Here is a 21,930-nt window from a genome sequence, read left to right as displayed (position 1 = left end):
TAGTATAAAAACATAAGCATGGCAAATGAAATTGGAAAGAAGCAAATTTAAAACTGATAAGAGGAAATTTTTTTTTACACAATGGATTATTAGCCTGTGGAACTCAGTGCCTCAAGATATTCAGACCAACATTTTAGTAATATTAAAAAAAGGAAGAGACATAAGGAGAGCATCTCATCTGCAGTTACATTAATTATGATTTTTAAGGGGCATCACCCCAAATCTTTCAGGGCATAAACCAGTTGCTAACTGATTGATTGCTATCACCAATAATTGATTGTCTGCTTTCACGTTTCTTGCATCATCTTCTCAGTTATCTGGAATCTGGCCATCGTCAGACACAGGATACTGGATTAGATGTGTCACCGGCCTGATCTTGAGATGACATTTTCTGTTTGTTGCAGTTTGCAGTAGATATTAGCATTTAAGGAAACTTTTAATGTTTACTATCTGTGTTAAAAAGCAGTAGTGGTCATGGGAAATTCCTTTCTGTAATTTCCCTTCTTAAGTGCACTCTTAATTGTAAAGCGTGTGTGTGTTTTGAGTCATTATTTAGTACAGAAGGAATAAAACCTGAAAAGTACACTATAGTTTTGGCAAACTGTGAAGGTATTTGCTCAAAATACAGGGAATTATAATTCTTCTTCGAGTGATTGTTCACGTCCATTACACATTAGGTGTGCGCATGCCGCGTGCACGGACGTCGGAAACGTTTTCCCTCAGCGGCTCCTGTCGGGCCGGCAGGGAGTCCCCCCTCCCGCCAGAGCGGCGCCCCACTCTAGCGTATATATATCCCTGTGGGCCCGACCCTCTCTCAGTTCCTTCTTACCATCTGTGACGGCATTGGAACAACTCTGTCTCTTGCTTGAGAGTGTCCCTTAGCGTTAGTTGTTAGTGTTACTCTTAGCAGTTATCAGTTCTTAGTAGCTAGTGTTAATCTTAGCAGTTATCAGTTCTTTTAGTAGTAGTTAAGCTCCTTTGTGTTAGGTGTTTGGTCAATCCCGACACCGGCCCTGGGTGGCGGGGCATGCCGCACACCCAAGTCTTCAAGGCTTGTGCCATGTGCCGCAAGCCTATGCCGATAATCAATCCCCACGACTCGTGTCTCCGTTGCCTGGGGGAAGCACACCAAAAAGAGCACTGCAAGATCTGTAAGGCCTTCAAGCCCAGGACTAAGAAAGGGAGAGACTTTCACCTTAAGCAGCTGCTTCTGGAGGCTGCATTACAGCCCTTCCTCTTCGGCACAGCAGGCCGCGGCACCGTCAACTTCGGTGCGGAGTGCCCCGGCATCGGTTCGTGATCTGGCACCGGCGGGGCACCCTAAGCTTATGGCACTGACACAGCAGGACCGCCCCCTGCACCGGTCATCTTCGCCAGCAAAATCGAAGGGCCAGCCCAAGGCCCGAGAATGCTCCCCACATACGAGGGCAGCGCCCGCGAAGACCTCAAGTGCGCCTAAGGGCATGGCAGCCCCAGGACAGATCCCGGTGCCAGTGGCTCTGGTGCCGAAAGGCCCGTCGAGCCCCAGGATAGGTGCATGGAGTGAGGAGGGAAGGGCTGGAGGAGCTTTTGGAACAGTCCTCCACCCTGGACACGTTTGAGGCAGCAAAGGACCTCATCGTATTGTCCACTGAGGGCCCCCTCCAAGCCAAGGACAATCCGCCGAGACTGCCATCCAGAGGCAAGCTGGCAATGGTACGCCCATCACGGTCACCGTCTTGGCACCATTCACGGTGCCGATTCCGGTCGAGCTCCACCTCGGTGGACTCCTGGCTACCCAGAGGGCCGCACAGCCGTCGGGCCTGAATAAGAGCCTGGCACCGACCCAGCAGTCCTACTCGAGTAGGCACCGGGACGTGTCAGCCACGCGATCCCCGAGACCGACCACTCGCAGTTGTTCCTGGTCCCGAGGTCACCGGTACCAGTCCAGGTCGGCAAGACGCTAGTCCCGGTCACGGAGGCACTACTCTACGACCCCGGACCGGCACCGACCCACGGCACCACCATGGCCATCCAGGTCACCGTCCATGGTATCGGAGGCAGACTCGGGCCAGTCCAGCAGATTTACCCACAGGGCACCGACCGGTAGGGAACACGAAGCCACTTGGCACCCACAATGGGGCCAGCCAGGACACTGGCCATTCTGGACCCCTTGGGCCTACCACCAGCAAGGCCCCTCGCCCAGGACCTCGAGATCTGGCCCCTTGGGACACCGGTCCCACTCCCCGCAGGGGCACCCCTCCTCTCGCAAGGAGGCCACGGTCTCCGACCACCAGAGCGAGAGAGAGCCTACTCGGCACTGAGCCCGGCACTGTCTCAGATAAGACAGACCCCAGAGGAGCGCCCAGTCGGTGAGGAGTTGCAGGAAGAGGAGGACGCTCAGAAGGCCCTAACCTCTTCCTCCTCACCAGATGAAGCCGTGGCGGGCACGACAGTGTCCGGCCCTCCTCCGATTGACCATCGGGCGCACCAGGAACTGCTCCGCCGAGTAGCCCTCAATCTGGGGTTGCAGACGGAGGAGACAGTAGAGCAGGAGGACCCCATGGTTGATATCCTAAGCCCGGAAGGCCCCTCCAGGATCGCGCTCCCGCTCATAAAAACTGTACAATCTAACTATAAGACGGTATGGCAAACACCGGCCTCCAGTGCACCAACAGCGAAAGGCGTAGAGAGGAAGTACTTCGCCCCTTCCAAAGGGTTCGACTTCCTCTTTTCTCACCCAACACGCTGTTTGCTGGTCGTCTCGGCGGTCAACGAATGAGAGCGGCATGACCAGCAAGCCCCGGCCCCCAAGGCCAAGGAGGCAAGGCGCTTGGACTTATTTGGTAGGAAGGTCTACTTGTCCGGGGGCCTCCAGTTGAGGATCGCTAACCAACAAGCGATTCTGAACAGACACAATTTCAACTCTTGGGCATCAGTCTCCAAGTTTAAGGACTCCCTGCCCCAGGGTTCACAACCCGAGTTCGCTGCCTTAGTGGACGAAGGGAAGGCATTAGCCAAGACCTCTCTGCAGGCCTTGCTTGGCTCCACGGACGCAGCTGCCAGGACAATCGCGTCAGGAGTGGTGATGAGGCGCTCGGCATGGCTACAGGCTTCCGGCCTTCCCCCAGAGGTACAAAACACTTTGCAAGACCTCCCGTTCGAGGGGTCAGGCTTGTTCTCAGACCAGACGGATGCCAGATTACATAGCCTCAAAGACTCTCAAGCAAGCCTCAAGTCGTTGGGAATGCACACTCCAGTGACTCAGAGGAAACCCTTTAAGCCCCAACCACTGCAGAGGCAGTACCACCCTCATCCTAGACAGGAACCGTACCGCAGAAGGGGCAGGGACAACAGGCGTAGACGGAACAATACGCCTAACCAGGGCCAAAGTCAAGGCAAGCCGCAGCTGGGAAATAAGCAAGGGTTTTGAAGCTGCGATCGAGGACAGCGTACCGTCCCTTATAACTGATCCTCCCCTATGTTTCAGGGACCGCTTGTCCCATTTCTCCCGTGCTTGGTCCCGTATAACATCGGACCGCTGGGTCCTTCGCACGGTGGAGGCGGGATACACCCTTCAGTTTTCCTCGCCCCCTCCCTCTCACCCCCAATCCCTGTCCCTCTTCAGGGACCCCTCTCACGAGCAACTCCTTATGCAGGAGGTGCGGGCCTCCTTGAAGTAGGAGTGGTGGAAGAGGTCCCTCCAGGCCTAAGAGGGAAAGGGTTTTACTCCAGATATTTCCTTATTCCCAAAGCAAAAGGGGGCCGCCGTCCTATTTTGGACCTACGCTAACTAAACAAATTTTTGGTCAAGGCACATTTTTGTATGGTCTCCCTGGGCGCTATTATCCCATCCCTGAATCCGGGGGATTGGTACGCTGCCCTCGATATGAAAGATACATACTTTCACATCGCCATCCGCCCTGCCCACCGGCAGTTCCTGCTCTTCACCATCAATCAACACCATTTCCAGTTCGCGTTCTTACCCTTTGGCCTAGCAACGGCCCCGCAAGTGTTCATGAAATGCATGTCCATGGTGGCAGCCTTTCTTCAAAAAAGGAAGATGCGGGTATACCCGTACTTGGACGACTGGCTCCTTGTGGGCAGGTCGGAGGACAAGGTCCTTTCCCACGTGGCACTGGCATTACAGGTGTTCCGCAAGCTCGGCCTACTGGTCAATGTACCCAAGTCCTCACTGAGCCCCACGCAGAGACTGGATTTCATAGGAGCAGCCCTGGACTCGGTGGCGGCATGGGCAAGTCTTCCAGTTTCCAGGTTCCTGGCCATTCAAAAGGTCGTAAGCTCCATCCAACAGTTTCCCACGACCACGGCCAGATGCTGTATGCAACTCCTGGGGCACATGGCGGCTTGCACACACGTAGTCAGACATACCCGCCTGAGACTCAGACCGTTACAGTTGTGGCTAGCCCAAACATATCGCCCCAACAGAGACCTAGTAGTGACAATCCCAGCTCGGGTATCAAACTCCCTCCACTGGTGGCTCGATCAGCAGCAAGTTTGCGAAGGGGTCCCTTTTGCCACACCACAGCCCACCCTGACGTTAGTGACAGATGGGTCGGACCTGGGTTGGGGGGCGCACCTAGGGGACCTGCGGACCCAGGGTTTATGGTCCAGGGAAGAAAGGTTGCTCCACATCAATCTGAAGGAGTTAAGGGCAGTTCGCCTTGCCTGCCAGACCTTTCACGCTACCATAGAAGGCCACAGCGTGTCAGTTCTGACGGACAACACTACCGCCATGTTCTACATAAACAAGCAGGGCGGGTCCCGATCCTCTCCCCTCTGTCACGAGGCTCTCCTCCTATGGGACCTCTGTATAGCCCATTCAGTCCAACTACTGGCAGCGTATCTCCCAGGGGTCCAAAACGGGTTAGCAGACCGCCTCAGCAGGTCGTACCACATGCACAAATGGACGCTGAGAAAGGACATCCTGCATTCAATCTTCCAGAGGTGGGGGTTTCCCCAGGTGGATCTCTTCGCCACCAAGGACAACAGCCAATGCCCTCAGTTTTGTTCATTCCAGAACCAAAGCCTGGGATCATTGGCAGATGCCTTCGCGATTCAGTGGGGCGGGAGCCTGAGGTATGCCTTCCCACCATTCCCGCTCATCCACAGGGTCCTTCTCAAGACCCGCAGGGACAAGGCGACAGTCATCCTCATCGCACCGGCATGGCCACGCCAGCATTGGTTCATGACCCTGCTAGAACTGTCATTGACCATCCCGATTACCCTACCCCTCCATCGCGACCTCGTCATGCAGGACCGGGGTCGCCTACTCCACCTGAACCTACCGTCACTACATCTCATGGTGTGGTATCTCTCTGGCTAAACGATACGGAGCATAGGTGCTCCCACCAGGTCCAGCAATTTCTTCTTGGTAGTAGGAAGCCCTCCAGAAGAGCGACCTACCTTGCCAAATGGAAGAGATTCTCCCTCTGGTGCGAGCGTAATCTCATACAGCCTCTCCGGGCCTCCATCCCATCAATACTGGACTACTTGCTGTACCTCAAGCATCAAGGGCTCGCCCCTGCCTCAATTAAAGTGCATCTGGCCGCCATATCGGCGTTCCACCTGGGAGAGTTGGGGGGTTCGGTATTCTCTAACCCCACAGTAGTCCGATTCCTCAAGGGGCTGGAGAGGGTGTTTCCCTATTCGCGCCCGCCGGTCCCCGCATGGAACCTTAACCTGGTCCTAACTAAACTCATGGGACCGCCCTTTGAACCCTTAGCCTCTTGCTGCCTCATGCACCTCTCATGGAAGGTAGCGTTTCTAGTGGCCATCACATCAGCTAGGAGGGTATCGGAGTTGAGAGCCCTCACTTCGGAACCCCCATATACAGTTTTTTATAAGGATAAGGTGCAACTGAGGCCGCACCCCAAGTTCCTTCCTAAGGTGGTCACGCAATTTCATATGGGGCAGGACATTTGTTTATCCGTGTTCTTCCCTAAGCCCCATATGAACCCAAGCCACCGTATCCTGCATACCCTCGATGTCCGAAGAGCCTTGGCTTTCTATCTGGAACAGACCAGGCCATTCCGCAAGTCGACACAACTGTTCGTTGCCATTGCGGAGAGAATGAAAGGCCAGCCTATCTCGGCTCAACACTTGTCAGCATGGATTGTGCTTTGCATTTGCACATGCTATGAGCTCGCCAATGTATCAGCCCCGGCGATCAGGGCTCACTCGACTAGGGCCCAAGCATCCTCGGCGGCTTTCTTGGCGCAGGTTCCACTCCAGGAAATCTCTAAAGCAGGAGCCTGGTCGTCGGTACATACATTCACAGCCCATTACGCAATCCATCACCAGACCAGAGAAGACGCAGTGGTCGGCAGGGCTGTGCTTCAATCAATTGTTCCTTGACTCCTACCCTCCTCCAATGGTAAGCTTGTGAGTCACTTAATGTGTAATGGACGTGAACGATCACTCGAAGAAGAAAAAACGGTTACCTACCTTCTGTAACTGTTGTTCTTCGAGATGTGTTGTTCACGTCCATTACACTCTCCACCCTCCTTCCCCTCTGTTGGAGTCTCCAGCAAGAAGGAAGCGAGGGAGGGTCAGGCCCGCAGGGATATATATACGCTAGAGGGGGGCGCCGCTCTGGCGGGAGGGCAGGGGGTCCCTGCCGGCCCGACGGGAGCTGCTGAGGGAAAAAGTTTCCAACGTCCATGCACGCGGCACGCGCACACCTAATGTGTAATGGACGTGAACAACACATCTCGAAGAACAACAGTTACAGAAGGTAGGTAACCGTTTTTTCACAGGTCAGAGAACATTTGGAAGTTATATATGATCACTGTTCTGATAATACAGGAAAAATGATTAGGGGGCTGGAGCACATGACTTATGAGGAGAGGCTGAGGGAACTGGGATTGTTTAGTCTGCAAAAGAGAAGAATGAGGGGGGATTTGATAGCTGCTTTCAACTGCCTGAAAGGGGGTTCCAAAAAGGATGGATATAGGCTGTTCTCAATGGTACTAGATGACAGAACAAGGAGTAATGGCCTCAAGTTGCAGTGGGGGAGGTTTAGGTTGGATATTAGGAAAAACTTTTTCACTAGGAGGGTGGTGAAGCACTGGAATGGGTTACCTAGGGTGGAATCTCCTTCCTTAGAGGTTTTTAAGGTCAGGCTTGACAAAGCCCTGGCTGGGATGATTTAGTTGGGAATTGGTCTTGTTTTGAGCAGGTGGTTGGACTAGATGACTTCCTGAGGTCCCTTCCAACCCTGATATTCTATGAATACTACTTTTGCATGCAATTTTATGATGGATGTATGCATGTATACTGTGATTATGGATTCCTTAGATAATAAGGAATAATTCCTTAGATAATGTGAAATATAAAGAAAAAGTTGGCAAATTGAAAGGTATGTGTTTTTGTTTGCTTTGTTTTGGGTTTTTTTTGAAAAACCTGACGGGTACAGAGGAGCACTGGGTTTGGACAGACACTCCCATAGGGAAGGATCTATTAACAGGGATTCTCTATATCCTAGTAAAGTGGAGAGGATAGAAGTTGATAAAGTACATGTAGGAACTGAAGAAAGAGTCAAATGAAGAAGAATCCCATTCAATTACACTACATGAAAGCAGTCAATTAAAAAGTGACACATTTTATAAATACTTGCTTACAAATGCTAGAGGTCTAAATACTAAAATGGGTGAACCTGAGTGCCTGGTATTAAATGAGGATATTGATATAATAGGCATCATAGAAGCTTGGTGTAATGATGACAATCACTGGGGTACAAAATGTATAGGAATGACAAAGTAAGTTGTGCTCATAGGGGAGCGGCATTATATGTGAAAGAAAACAGAGTCAAATATAATAAAAATGTTAAATGAATCAAACTGTTCCATAGAATCTCTATGGATAGTAATTCCATGCTCTCAAAATAAGAATATAGCAGTAGGGATATATTACTGACCACCTGGCCAGGATGGTGACAGTGACTGCAAAATGCTTAGGGAGATTAGAGAGGCTTTAAAAATAAAAAACTCAATAATAATAATAATATGGGATTTCAACTATCCACATATTGACTGGGTCCTGGAACCCACAAGGGGAGAGGCAATTTTTTATTTAATCCTAAATGGAACACAGGATCTGGTCCAAGAGGGTAGCTGAACTGCTTTGTAATAGTTACCATAATATGATTAAATTTAAAATCCTTGTTGGGGGGGAAATACCAAAGAAGCCCACCAAAGCAGCATTTAATTTTAGAAAGGGGAACTGCAGAAAAATGAGGCTAGTTTAATGGAAATTAAAAGGAACAGTCACAAGAGTGAAATGCCTGCAAGCTGTATGGAAACTTTTTAAAAACACTATATTAGTGGCTTAAATTAAATGTGTACCCCATGTTAAAAAAGCATAGAAGACCAAAAAAATGCCACCATGGCTAGCAGAGTAAAAGAAGTGGTTAGAGGCACAAAGGTATCCTTTAAAAATTGGAAGTCAGATCCTACTAAGAAAAACAGAAAAGAGCATAAACTCTGGCAAGTCAAATGTAAAATATAATTAGGCAATCCAGAAAAGAATTTGAAGAGCAATGAGCAAAAGTCTCAAAAACTAACAGCAAAAAAATTGTTTAAGTACATCAGAAAGAGGGAGATTGCCAAACAGTGGGGCCACTGAACAATTAAGTTTCTAAAGGAGCACTCAAGGAAGATGAGGCTATTGCAAAGAAGCTAAATTAATTCTTTGCATCAGTCTTCACTGCAGAGGATGTGAGGGAGATTCCCATACCTGAGTCATTCTACTTAGGTGACAAATCTAAGGAACTGTCCCAGATTGAGGTGTCAGAAGAGGAGGTTTTGGAACAAATTGCTAAATTGAATAGTAATAAGTCACCAGGAGCAGATGGTATTCACCCAAGAGTTCGATAGGAACTCAGATATGAAGTTGGAGAACTTCTGACTTTGGTATGTAACCTAACACTTAAATCAGTCTCTATACCAGATGACTGGAGGATAGCAAATGAGATGACAGTTTTTTTAAAAGGCTCCAGAGGTGATCCTGGCAATTACAAGCCTGTAAGCCTAATTTCAGTACTAGGCAAATTGGCTGAAACTATAGTAAAGAACAGAAGTATTAGACACACGGGCCTGGTCTACACTATGAGTTTAATTCGAATTTAGCAGTGTTAAATCGAATTAACCCTGCACCCGTCCACACAACAAAGCCATTTATTTCTAAATAAAGGGCTCTTAAAATTGATTTCTGTACTCCTCCCCGACGAGCGGAGTAGCGCCAAAATCGATATTGTCATTTTGAATTAGGGTTAGTGTGGCCGCAATTCGATGGTATTGGCCTCCGGGAGCTATCCCACAGTGCACCATTGTGACAGCTCTGGACAGCAATCTGAACTCAGATGCACTGGCCAGGTAGACAGGAAAAGCCCCGCGAACATTTTAATTTCATTTCCTGTTTGCCCAGCACAGGAGAGCATAGGTGACCACAGAGAGCTCATCAGCACAGATAACCATGCAGGCCGATAATCGAAAAAGAGCACCAGCATGGACCGTACAGGAGTTACTGGATCTGATCACTATATGGGGAGAGGATTCAGTGCTAGCAGAACTTCGTTCGAAAAGACGAAATGCCAAAACTTTTGAAAAAAATCTCCAAGGGCATGATGGAGAGAGGCCACAATAGGGACTCTGTGAAAGTCAAGGAGCTCAGACAGCCTATCAGAAAACAAAGGAGGCAAACAGTCGCTCCGGGTCAGAGCCGCAGACATGCCGCTTCTACGTTGAGCTGCATGCAATTCTAGGGGGGCCGCCACCACTACCCCACCTCTGACCATGGATTCCGAGGCGGGGGTAATCTCATCAGCCACACCTGAGGATTCTGCGGACAGGGAAGAGAAGGAGGCAGAGGAGGAGGACGAACTTGCGGGGAGCACCCAGCAATCCGTTCTCCCCAACAGCCAGGATCTTTTTCTCAGCCTGACTGAAGTACCCTCCCAAGCCAGTACCCAAGACCATGACCCCATGGAAGGGACCTCAGGTGAGTTTACCTTTTAAAATATAAAACATGGTTTAAAAGCAAGCATTTTTTAATGATTAATTTGCCCTAAGGACTTGGGATGTATTTGCTGCCAGTACAGCTACTGGAAAAGTCTGTTAACATGTCTGGGGATGGAGCGGAAATCCTCCAGGGACATCTCCATGAAGCTCTCCTGGAGGTACTCCAAAAGCCTTTGCAGAAGGTTTCTGGGCAGTGCAGCCTTATTCTGTCCTCCTTGGTAGGACACTTGACCACGCCATGCTAGTAGCAAGTAATCTGGTATCATTGCATGACAAAGCCTGGCAGCGTATGGTTCCGGTGTTTGCTGGCATTCAAGCAACATCCGTTCTTTATCTCACTGTGTAATCCTCAGGAGAGTGATATCACTCATGGTAACCTGGTTGAAATACGGGAATTTAATTAAGGGGACAGAGGTGGCCGTTCTTACTGGGCTGTTTGCCTGTGGCTGAAAAGAAATCCTTCCCTGCAGTTAGCCAAGCGCGGGGGCGGGAGGGGGGGAGAGGAATTGGTGCTGAGCTTTTCACCTTTGGCTTGCAGGGATCTTCCCTGATACCAGCCACGCGGTGGGGAGAGGGGTACAGTGATCATCCCAGATAATTCATGGCGGGAAGGGGGGTTAGTTTGGTTTCTGCAGGGATCTTCCCTGATACCAGCCACGCGGTGGGGGGACGGATAAAGCGATCATCCCAGAGAATTGGATGGGGGATGGAGTTTAGTTTGTTTTCTGCTTTTGAAGGTTAACAGGAAAACCGCAGCAGTCAATGGGCTTTGCTTGGTATATGGGAACGGAGGGCGCAGAAGCCGAAAGACAATGGCTTACCGTGGCCGCATGCAAGCCGAATTCTGTTGCCCGGACCTGCGTCTGTGATCTCTAACACCAAAGCCACAGGCACTCAATATTAAGATGGAAAATGCGACCTTGTACTGAAATCACATGTGCTATGTAATGTGAATAGTGTTGTTCACCATGAAAGAGTATAAGCATTGTTCTGTAAAATGTATCATTTTAAAAACTTCTCTCCTTTTTTTCATCCCTCCAGCAGCTGCAAATTTTTCAAGCCTCCGTCTCGAAGGCTATCTCAGATAAGGCGGCGGAGAAAGAGGACCCGAGACGAGATGTTCTCGGAAATAATGGAATGCACCCGCAATGAAAGAGCTCATTTGAATGAGTGGAAGGACACGGTATCTAAGTACAGGAAAGATGCCAGTGAACGTAAGGTCATGAGGGACGCTCGAGATGATAGGTGGCAGGCTGCAACACTGGGGCTGCTGCGTGATCAAACAGACATGCTCCGGCGTCTGGTGGAGCTTCAGGAACGGCAGCAGGATAAGAGTGCCGCTGCAGCCGCTGTATAACCTCCCTCCCCCCGCACCATGTTCCATAGCCTCCTCACCCAGACGTGTAAGAACACGGGGGAGGGGGAAGGCTCCGTGCACCCTCCCACTCCACCCCAGTGGACAGCCCAACCAAAAGGCTGTCATTATATTGAATTTTTTCAGTGGCCTTTTACTTCCCTCCTATCCTCCTCCCAAACCTCACCAAGGTTACCTAGTCGGTTCTCTCCCTATGTTTATAATCAATTAATAAAGAATACATTATTTTTAAACGATAGTGACTTTATTTTCTTTAAAAGCAGGCTGTGATTTAAGGGGGGAGGGTGGTTTGCTTACAGGGAATGAGTCAATCAAGGGGGCGGGTTTTCAACAAACACAACTTTCACACTGTAGACTGGCCAGTCATGAAACTGGTTTTCAAAGCTTCTCTGATGCGCAGCACTTCCTGGTGTGATCTTCTAATTGCCCTGGTGTCTGGCTGCGCATAATCAGCAGCCAGGCGATTTGCCTCAGCCTCCCACCCCGCCGTAAAGGTCTCCCCCTTATTCTCACAGAGATTGTGGAGCACACAGCAAGCAGCAATAACAATGGGGATATTGGTTTGGCTGAAGTCTGACCGAGACAGTAACGAGCGCCTGTGACATTTTAAACGGCCAAATGCACATTCTACCACCATTCTGCACTTGCTCAGCCTGTAGTTGAACAGCTCCTGACTCCTGTCCAGGCTGCCTGTGTATGGCTTCATGAGCCATGGCATTAAGGGGTAGGCTGGGTCCCCAAGGATAACTATAGACATTTCAACATCCCCAACGGTTATTTTCTGGTCCGGGAAGTAAGTCCCTTGCTGCAGCCGTTTAAACAGAGAAGTGTTCCTGAAGACGCGAGCGTCATGAACCCTTCCCGGCCAGCCCACGTTGATGTTGGTGAAACGTCCCTTGTGATCCACAAGTGCTTGCAGCACCATTGAAAAGTACCCCTTGCGGTTTATGTACTGGGTACTCTGGTGCTCTGGTGCCAATGGGTTCCATCTATCGCCCCACCACAGTTAGGGAATCCCATTGCAGCAAAGCCATCCACTATGTCCTGCACATTTCCCAGAGTCACTACCTTTCGTAGCAGCAGCTCAGTGATTGCTTTGGCTACTTGCGTCACAGCAGCCCCCACAGTAGATTTGCCCACTCCAAATTGATTCCCGACTGACCGGTAGCTGTCTGTTGTTGCAAGCTTCCACAGGGCTATCGCCACTTGCTTCTCAACTGTGAGAGCTGCTCTCATCTTGGTATTCTGGCGCTTTAGGGCAGGGGAAAGCAAGTCACAAAGTTCCATGAAAGTGCCCTTAGGCATGTGAAAGTTTCGCAGCCACTGGGAATCATCCCACACCTGCAACACTATGCGGTCCCACCAGTCTGTGCTTGTTTCCTGGGCCCAAAATCGGCGTTCCATGGCTATAACCTGCCCCATTAACAGCATGATCTCCAAAGCACCAGGGCCCGTGGTTTGATAGAATTCCATGTCCATGTCCTCATCACTCTCGCCGCCGCGCTGCCGTAGCCTACTCCTCGCCGCCTGGTTTTGCAGGTTCTGGTTCAGCATAAACTGCACGATAACGCGCGAGGTGTTTACAATGTTCATGACTGCTGTCTTGAGCTGAGTGGGCTCCATACTTGCCGGGGAATGGCGTCTGCACTGTTCACCCAGGAAAAAGGCGCAAAACGGTTGTCTGCCATTGCTTCCCTGGAGAGGGGAGAGGATGTACCCAGAACCACCCGCGACAATGTTTTTGGCCCCATCAGGCATTGGGATCTCAACCCAGAATTCCAATGGGCAGAGGAGACTGCGGGAACTATGGGATAGCTACCCACAGTGCAACGCTCCGGAAATCGACGCTAGCCCCGGTACCTGGACGCACACTGCCGAATTAATGTGCTTAGTGTAGCCGCATACATTCGACTTTATACAATCTGTTTCCAAAATTCGAATGATATAAATTTGGATTAATCCCATAGTGTAGACATACCCACAGATGAACACAATTTGTTGTGGAAGAGTCAACACAGCTTTTGTAAGGGAACTCATGCCCCACCAATCTATTAGAATTCTTTGAGGGGGTCAACAAATATGTGGACAGGGTGATCTAATGGACATAGTGTATTTGGACTTTCAGAAGTCTTTTGGCAAGGAAGCTCACCAAAAGCTCTTAAGCAAAGTAAGTAATCATGGGATAAGATGGAAAGTCTTCTCATTGACCAGTAACAGGTTGAAAGACCGTAAACAAATGGTAGGAATAAATGGTCAGTTTTCAGAATGAAGAGAGGTAAATAGTGTCCCATAAAGATCTGTACTGGGACCAGTACTGTTCAACATATTCATAAATGATCAGGAAAAAGGGATAAACGGGTTAGGTGTCAAAGTCTGCAGATGATACAAAATAATTCAAGATAGTTAAGTCCAAAGCAGACTCAGAAGAATTACAAAGGGATCTCACAAAAGTGAATGAGTGAGCAACAAAATGGCAGATGAAATTCAGTGTTAATAAATGAAAAGTAATGTATATTGGAAAACATAATCCCAACAATACCTACACAATGATGGAGTCTAAATTAGGTGTTAACACCCAAGAAAGAAAGCTTGGAGTTGTGGATAATTCTTTGAAAACATCAGCTCAGTGTGGAGTGACAGTCAAAGAAGCTATCAGAATGTTAGGAACGATTAGGAAAGAATAGATAACACAGAAAATAATACCACTACATAAATCCATGGTACGCCCACACCTTGAATACTGTGTGCAGTTCTGGTTGCCCCTTTTCAAAAAAGATATATTAGAAATAGAAAAGAGAAGGGTAACAAAAATGATTAAGGATATGGAACAGCTTTCATCTGAGGAGAGATTTAAAAAGTCTCAGACTATTCAGCTTGGAAAAGAGACGACTAAGGGAGAATATGATAGAGCAGGGGTCGGCAACGTTCGGCACGCAGCTCACCAGGGTAAGCACCCTGGCGGGCTGGGCCAGTTTTATTTACCTGCTGACGTGGCAGGTTCGGCCGATCGCGGCCCCCACTGGCCACGGTTCGCCGTCCCGGACCAATGGGGGCGGCGAGAAGCAGCGCGGGCGAGCGACGTGCTGGCTGCGGCTTCTCACCGTCCCCATTGGCCCGGGACGGCGAACCGCGGCCAGTGGGGGCCGCGATCGGCCGAACCTGCCGCGTCAGAAGGTAAATAAAACTGGCCCGGCCCGCCAGGGTGCTTACCCTGGCGAGCCGCGTGCTGAACGTTGCCGACCCCTGTGATAGAGGACTACAAAATCATGAAAGGTGTGGAGAAAATGAAGAAGGAAGTGTTATTTACCCTTTCATGAAACACAAGAACCAGGGGTCACCCAATGAAATTAATAGGCATCAGGTTTGAAACAAACCTAAGGAAGTACTTCTTTATACAACGCACAATCAACCTTATGGAACTCGTTGCCAGAAGATGTTGTGAAGGCCCAAACTATAACTGGGTTCAAAAAAGAAATAGATACGTTCATAGGTCCATCAGTGACTATTAGGATGATCAGGGATATAACCCCAGGTTGGCTTATTTTGTAGATATTATTGAAACTTAAATCAAGACTGTACTGTAATTTTTTTAAATAAGTTTGTGTAACATAGTCTAGTTTATATTATGTATTGTGTGATTTGATATAGTTTATTATACGGATATAAAGAGAGAATAAGAACAAGAAGCAATGGTCTCAAGTTGCAGTGGGGGAGGTTTGTGTTGGATATTAGAAACACTATTTCACTAGGAGGGAGGTGAAGCACTGGAATGGGTTACCTAGGGAGGTGGAATCTCCATCCTTAGATGTTTTTAAGGCCTGGCTTGACAAAGCCCTGGCTGGGATGATTTAGTTGGGAATTGGTCCTACTTTGAGCAGGTGGTTGGACTAGATGACCTCCTGAGGTCTCTTCCAATCCTAATCTTCTATGATTCTATGAATAAATTTTACTGCAGAAGTGCAAGATAGCAGAGTTAACTGAGACCAAGACTCCAGAAACAGTGTTAAAATACAACAAAGAATAATAAAAATCTGTACATTTTAAAAATAAAGCTTTACATAGTTGTATTGAAAGCTAATAAATAAATGAAGTTTCTAGACCTTCTAGCCAGAACTGGAAAATGTCTTGTTCACACCTTTGCATACACAATGTTTCTGCCGAAGTTCTTTTCAGAAGTTTAAAGTAGATAGTGATTTATGAAGTATCATTAAAAATCTTATCACTCATGTTAATAAAGATGTGAGGGTGCATAGATTCTGATTTGCAGGATATGTCCATTTGGATTGTTCCTTTAGTTACTGCCCTACAAAGGTATTTTGTTATTCCTAGGGTGAAGCAGAGAAGTAATTTTCCAAGGGTACAGGATACACTTATTCTCAACTGTGGGTGAAGCACACAATTTATTTCCATACGATATTTTTGTATTGAAGAAAGAAATTTTGGAGAAGGGAACTGTTGCTTCCATTCTTGAGCCTATATTCCTAAACTAGGTATCCAAACTACTCTTTTCTCTGACAGTGATAAGACAAAACAAATTTTGATGCACTATTGGCAGGGAGTGGTCTTGACAGAGGGAAGGACTCTTCTTTTTTTTTTTTTTCCCCCTCTCCTCTCTTATACTTTATGTGCTGCAGGGTACATTGGATCCAGTGGAAGTTATGCAAGCAGTCATGTAGAGCGAGTCTTTATACATGTTACACCTTTAGCCCCGCTTTTGAATTCTTACAACTTAAACAATTCAGATTTCTGTTAGGGTGTTGTATATTATGTTTATATGGATATATTTTCTTTATATGTGAGGGAATATGTGTTAAACTGGTCAATGTATTTTGCTCAGCATCTCTCCTTTAGTTAAAATTTTATGTAATGTATTTTTGTCATATGCATAAAATAGAAGATGTTAAAAATTGCCTTATTCTTTTATCCCCCGTAACCAAACTAAAGAACTGAAACCTTCAGAGAGGATGAAAGGGGAGGTCTTTAGCTGGTAGAGCATAAACCAAAGGAAATATTCATAGCCACAATTCTTTGAGCGAGCACAAAAATTCTATTTTTACCATATATATTGAATCTTCTGTGTTGGTTGTTCATAGTAGTTTAACTCATAAATACATTTCCACCATTAATTAACCTAATCAGTGAAATTAAAGTGGAGTGAGCATCTCAACAAGTTATTTGGGTCCTGACCATGCTGCTGATCTGCTTATAGAACTCCCATTGTGTTCCGTGAGAGTTCTCTTTGGGAGGGGCTGCAGAAATAGGAGCTTTGATTATAATTCAGCAAGCCTGTGGGTATTCCTGTCTACTTATTTAACATGGTTGTATTTATTATTTTATTAATGAATTTTAAAAGTATAGACAATAGAATGGCTTGTAAAGAACTGTTGTTATCTGTGTATCTAAATTCCACAGTTCCAAAGCTTGTTTCCTACAAGATGCACCTTAACTCTAAAAATCCTGACTTTCTGGTTGCTGCTGGGTTTTTTAACTATATTTGTTTAAAGTTTCTTTTTACCCTTAAGTTACAGATATGTATTTTCAACCTTAACTTCAGCATAAAGAAGTTCTAGTCAGGTAATTTGTGTAGATTTTCTTTCTAGATGTGAGAAGTTTAGTAAGTTTTGGGAAGCAGGGATCAGGTTATCTTTAAGAGCTTCCATGCTCCACAGAGCGCTTGGCAACATGAAGCAGCAAAGCTGGATAGTCAGGGGTATTTGCCCGAGATTTGCCTTTTAGGGTTTACAGACTCTGTAGGCACTTTGAGTTAGGGATAACAGACAGCCTGGAGAATGCACTGTTCTCCTCTCTCTCTCGTGCTATATAACTCTTCACTTGCCACTCACCTGTTTGGAGCAAAAAAGCATCTTTATCCTGAAGTAAGGTGGTGTTATTTTCCTTCCTGTTGGTGATCTATATAAAACGTCTGCCCATGCCCCTGGTGGGTGAACTGAGCGAAAATTTTGAATCTCTTTCCCCCCACCCCACTGTACATACAGGAAGGTGTGTGGTTTCTTTTTCTTCTGCCTCTCCCATGCTGTGGAAGATACACTGTTAAATTATTTGCTGATGCCTCCATCACTCCGTCCCTTATCATTTATCTATTTTGACTGTATTTTTTTAGGGCAGGACCTTGTCTGATCTTTGTCTGTAAAGCACATATTACACTTTGGGTACTACATGAATAATGGCAATATGAGCAGGATCAGTCCTCAAACTGTATATAATGTCTTCACGGCAAAGTGTGTATTTTGCCAAATAAAATGTCCTTGTTGCTAGTTTGACAAATAAGGAAAAAATAAAAAAGAATGACAGTATAAAAAGCCCAACTAAACATTGGGGAAAATAACCTACATAATGCAATTGACATTTTTGTATTTAAGAAATTAGGATAGGTATTAAGTTATTTGGAATTAATTTGTTAATTGAGACCTTTTGAAATCGTTTCTAATTACTGTCTACATTATTTTTTTTTCTTTCACAGCTTGGGTCCTGTATTTGCTTTGTTTGTACCATTTTTTTGCTCCATTCCAAGGATGCAAGTGACACAAATATTAGGCCAATTTCCCATCACAAACAAGACATTGGTCTATATACTGGGTTTACAGGTACAGTATGTGCTTCCTTGTTCACCTTTCATTGAATTAGCAGTGTAGCAGTTTATAATTTTGCATGCCCTCGAGCTAATTTTGTAATATTGCCACCCATACATTTCACCTTAGGCCCACATTTTAAAGGTGTTTAGGTGTTGCTGCGCTCAGTGTTGCAAAGCCTAACTGACTTAGGAGCTTAAATCTCATTTTAAAAAGGGTTTTAGGCTCTTAGGAGCCAAAATCCCATTGACAGTTGATGGGATTTAGGCTCCTAAATGCCTAAATCACTTTTGAAAATATGTTCACTGCAACTGTATGTGGTGGGTCCTTTGTTTAATTGGCTAGAAGAAAAGGGGTTGTTGTCCTTAGAAGGGCTTCCCTCTGCAATTGGTGGCAGAGATGGAGGAAGGGGAAGGTTTACCTGGAGAGATCAGGAAGGGGAGGTCGGCACTGCCTTTCCAGGTGACCAGAGAGGGAGGGTGTTGTACTCCAGGCAGTTCCAGAGAAGACTTCTCTGCCTGGGATTGGGCTGGCAACATCTACCCTCCTAAACATAGAATCAGAGTGGGCCAATCCCCCTCTTTTTCCTGCTCCCTTGATCCTCATACAAGGGGAGGGCAAGCGGGCCCAGGTTGGAAAGGAGGTCTGACAATAGACCTCCCAAACACATGGAAACGATTAAAGAAATAACGACGACTTACACACTACAATTTATTGCTGGCTATTCCCAGATATTTTACATAAATAAATTTGCTGCCTAATTAAACTACATCCATTGGCTCCTGTGTTTCTTCCAGCATCGCCAGACAATGAGATTTAGTCTCCTAAATCAGTTAGGCATTGCAAAACTGAACATACCAACGCCTAAATACCCCAAATAATCTGGGCCCTCAGGCCTTATAACACCACCTAAAACAAGGGGGACAAATATGTACAATAGGGATTTTTTATTGCCAGTGACCTACTGTAGTAGGATGAAATGAGCCAGTATGCAAGATTACTGCTATTTCATTAACTTCTATTTCTGTCATTCCCCAGAAAAAAAGGGGTAAACTCTAAGTTATGAAATATCTCTTATTTTGCTTAATCTTTTTTACTTTAACAAAAATCCTGATAGCTCAACCACTGTATTGATGTGACATTAACTGATTTTTTCTTATTTCCTTGTTTCCTGCCGTGCGAAGCAGGAAAGAGTATATATAACTTTAATGTAACTTCACAGCAAGATTCTGCCTGTGTTTGACGGCAGCAAGAATCTGGTTGATTAAAGATTTTGATAGCTATATTTTATTTTCATACACAGCATTACCATTTGACAAATAAAACTTATGTGGAACATAATATCAAAAGCATAAAGAGGAAAACTAATGAGAAAATATTAAGTATTCAGTAGATGAATATAGTAGCCACAAAAAGTTCTAAAAATGAATGGGTGATTTATATAACAGGAGACTTGCACATTTATAAGAAACGATGCCTATTTATATACATTCTAGACATATTCTCAAAAATATCTCAAACTACCATGGAAAGTACCAGTAAATGTATAATAAATGGTTAAGTGTGTTTTGGGATGAATAGGCCAGTTTCAGAATACTGACTCATGTCCACTTCTCTAACAACCCTTCCTCCATCCTGTCTGTCCTTGAGCACTTGGAGGGTTTTTCTGCATTCTGCTCAAGCACCGCATTCTGCCTTGGTCCCTCTGAAATCTTATCTGCTTCTCTTTTCTGCCTCCATCAAAACCATATGAAAAAAACATCTCCCACTGAGTCCTTTCCCATCTTAATCACTGGCTTTTGCTGTCTTACCTTAGTTTCCTAACAAATAGATCACTGCTGCTGCCAACCACTCTGACTTCACTCGAACTTTCCCTGTTGCATTCACAACTGCTATTGCCACACTAAGAGTGAGGAGCACTCATTTGCCCTTTCTTCACTCGTGAATTATGATCTCATCTCAAGTCACCCTTTTTGCAGACAAATTCTGGAGAAAGTGGCCTCATTCTGGCTACCTCTCACAGAACAATCTCCTTTACCAATTTCAGTCTGGTTTTCGGCCCTTTCCTTGCACTGAGACTGACCTTCTCCAGGTGACTAAATACCTATACCTTAATTCAAATAATGGATTCCCTCTCTTGTGTGGAGAAGGATGGAGTAACTTCATTTCTTAAAACTTGACCTCCACTCTGGGCCACCTCCATGACTACACAGTTAAGAGTTGCTCCTTTAACTTATGCTGCCTCCTCTGTTTGGGACTCCTTTCCCTCTCCCTCTGAGCTGCTGAGTCACTTCCTTTGTTTAAATCTGTCTTTCAAACTTGTTTTTCTCTGTAGCTTATAAACTGACTTCCTGCAAAGCATTATGTTGAACTTAATAATGATAAATGAAAAGAAAATGCATAGTATTGTGGGAAAAGAACAGCTGTCAGATCCCACCTGCTTTTTCCATCTCTTTTAGTTCTGGAGTATGCCACTGCTATTATGGAACTGAATTTATGCAAAAATGGATGATTCTGACTGTTTACTTTGAGAAGATAGACACAAGTCCTACCATAATACTAGGGGATAGTAAATCCACAAACAACGTCTGTGTAAATACTAATACCCATATTAAAATCATTACTCTTATATCTTCCAGCTTGTAACCTCTGGTTCCTACATCTGGATTGTAGCTGTAAGTGGACTGGTAAGTATTACCATTTCAAAAATGGTGTGTGATGTTTTAGAGCACTTTGATAAATTTATGTTCCAACCTATTGATGCTCTAAAAATAACCTTGTATCTTATTGTAAAAGCGTGGAGGTTTTTTATTTTTACTAAACATATTCGTGCAAATTATCCAGTTTCCGAGCAGCAGCAAATTATGAACAATAATGGAAATTAAAATTCTAGTATTAAATTCAGAAGTCCTAGGACACTGGCTAGACTGATGCTAAAGACAGATTGACAATAGAAGTGTCTTCTTTATAAAGAGTAACCAGACTGTCTTGGCTAAAATGTGCAGGTTGGCATCATTTTCTCAGAATATCATTTTTGTGCAGTGTGTGTAGCTTTAGACACATCATGATTAATATTCACAATACAGTAGAAATGTTAATTCTAATAAAGTATTTGTTTATATTTATTCACCCAAGTATTTTATTGTTATCTGTTTTTAAGAGACTGCAGGCTTTTATTTTAACATTCAGTTCTCTAGCCTTTTCATTGTGATGATGTAAATTCATGTTTTGCCTTCCTTGTAGAAGGTGAGTAAAACAACCGTTTGCCACCATATAGTAGCAGTAAGAAAGGTGTGAAATAAGTTTCCCCACCTTAGCTCAGTGAGGTGTGCAGTCTGCCCCTCTGTTATCCTCTTCCCCTTAATTATTAACACTGGGACACTTTTAAATGATGATACAGTTTACAGTGCAATCAAGATGCTTCTTAAAATATGTTTTTTTGAACATACTGTGCTCCCAGAAGTGAGACACTGAGATTCTTCTTTTAAACTTTGTATGTCCTCGAAATTTCTTTAGGAATGACACAGCTTTCTGGTGTTAAAATGCTGGCTCTGTGAAATGGCTCTCTTATGACTCACTGAAAGTTGGAACCTCTCTCAAAGCAGCTCAACATTACACCACCTAATTTTGAACATGAATAGCATGCTCATGTTCTCAGCATGAACATTTTGAGGTACGCCTTTTGTTGGTAGATCAGAAATTTGGCAATAACTAATGCTCACAGGTAGGTCCTATCAACTAGAACTTTCAGGAGATAGGTAAGCACAGACCTAAATATATAAGACGAGCCAGGTATCATTTCCACAGCCCAGTAAACATGTAACCATTTCCAAAGCCTATTCTAAATTATACTGTGAGCTGGTAGGATGACTGAGCAGAAACAAAATGCAGCTACAGGCAGCAAAATCTGTTCAGCAGTTCAATATTTTTATAAATGTAACTAAAA

General features: G+C 45.7%; 1 protein-coding gene across 1 annotated transcript in view; it reads left to right on the top strand.

Annotated features, from left to right (window-relative positions):
- The window catches only part of UBAC2 (UBA domain containing 2), a 149,145-nt gene that overhangs the window by 85,392 nt on the left and 41,823 nt on the right, over positions 1 to 21,930 (top strand). The window contains exons 5-6 of the mRNA XM_034758219.1: positions 17,876 to 17,999; positions 20,624 to 20,671. Coding sequence (XP_034614110.1) covers positions 17,876 to 17,999; positions 20,624 to 20,671 — 172 coding nt within the window. The remainder of the gene's footprint in view (positions 1 to 17,875; positions 18,000 to 20,623; positions 20,672 to 21,930) is intronic.

This window comes from Trachemys scripta, chromosome 1, assembly GCF_013100865.1.
Source record: "Trachemys scripta elegans isolate TJP31775 chromosome 1, CAS_Tse_1.0, whole genome shotgun sequence".
Taxonomy (NCBI): domain Eukaryota; kingdom Metazoa; phylum Chordata; order Testudines; family Emydidae; genus Trachemys; species Trachemys scripta.
The sequence above is the reverse complement of the archived record's forward strand: the minus strand, read 5'-3'. Positions and strand labels throughout refer to the sequence as shown.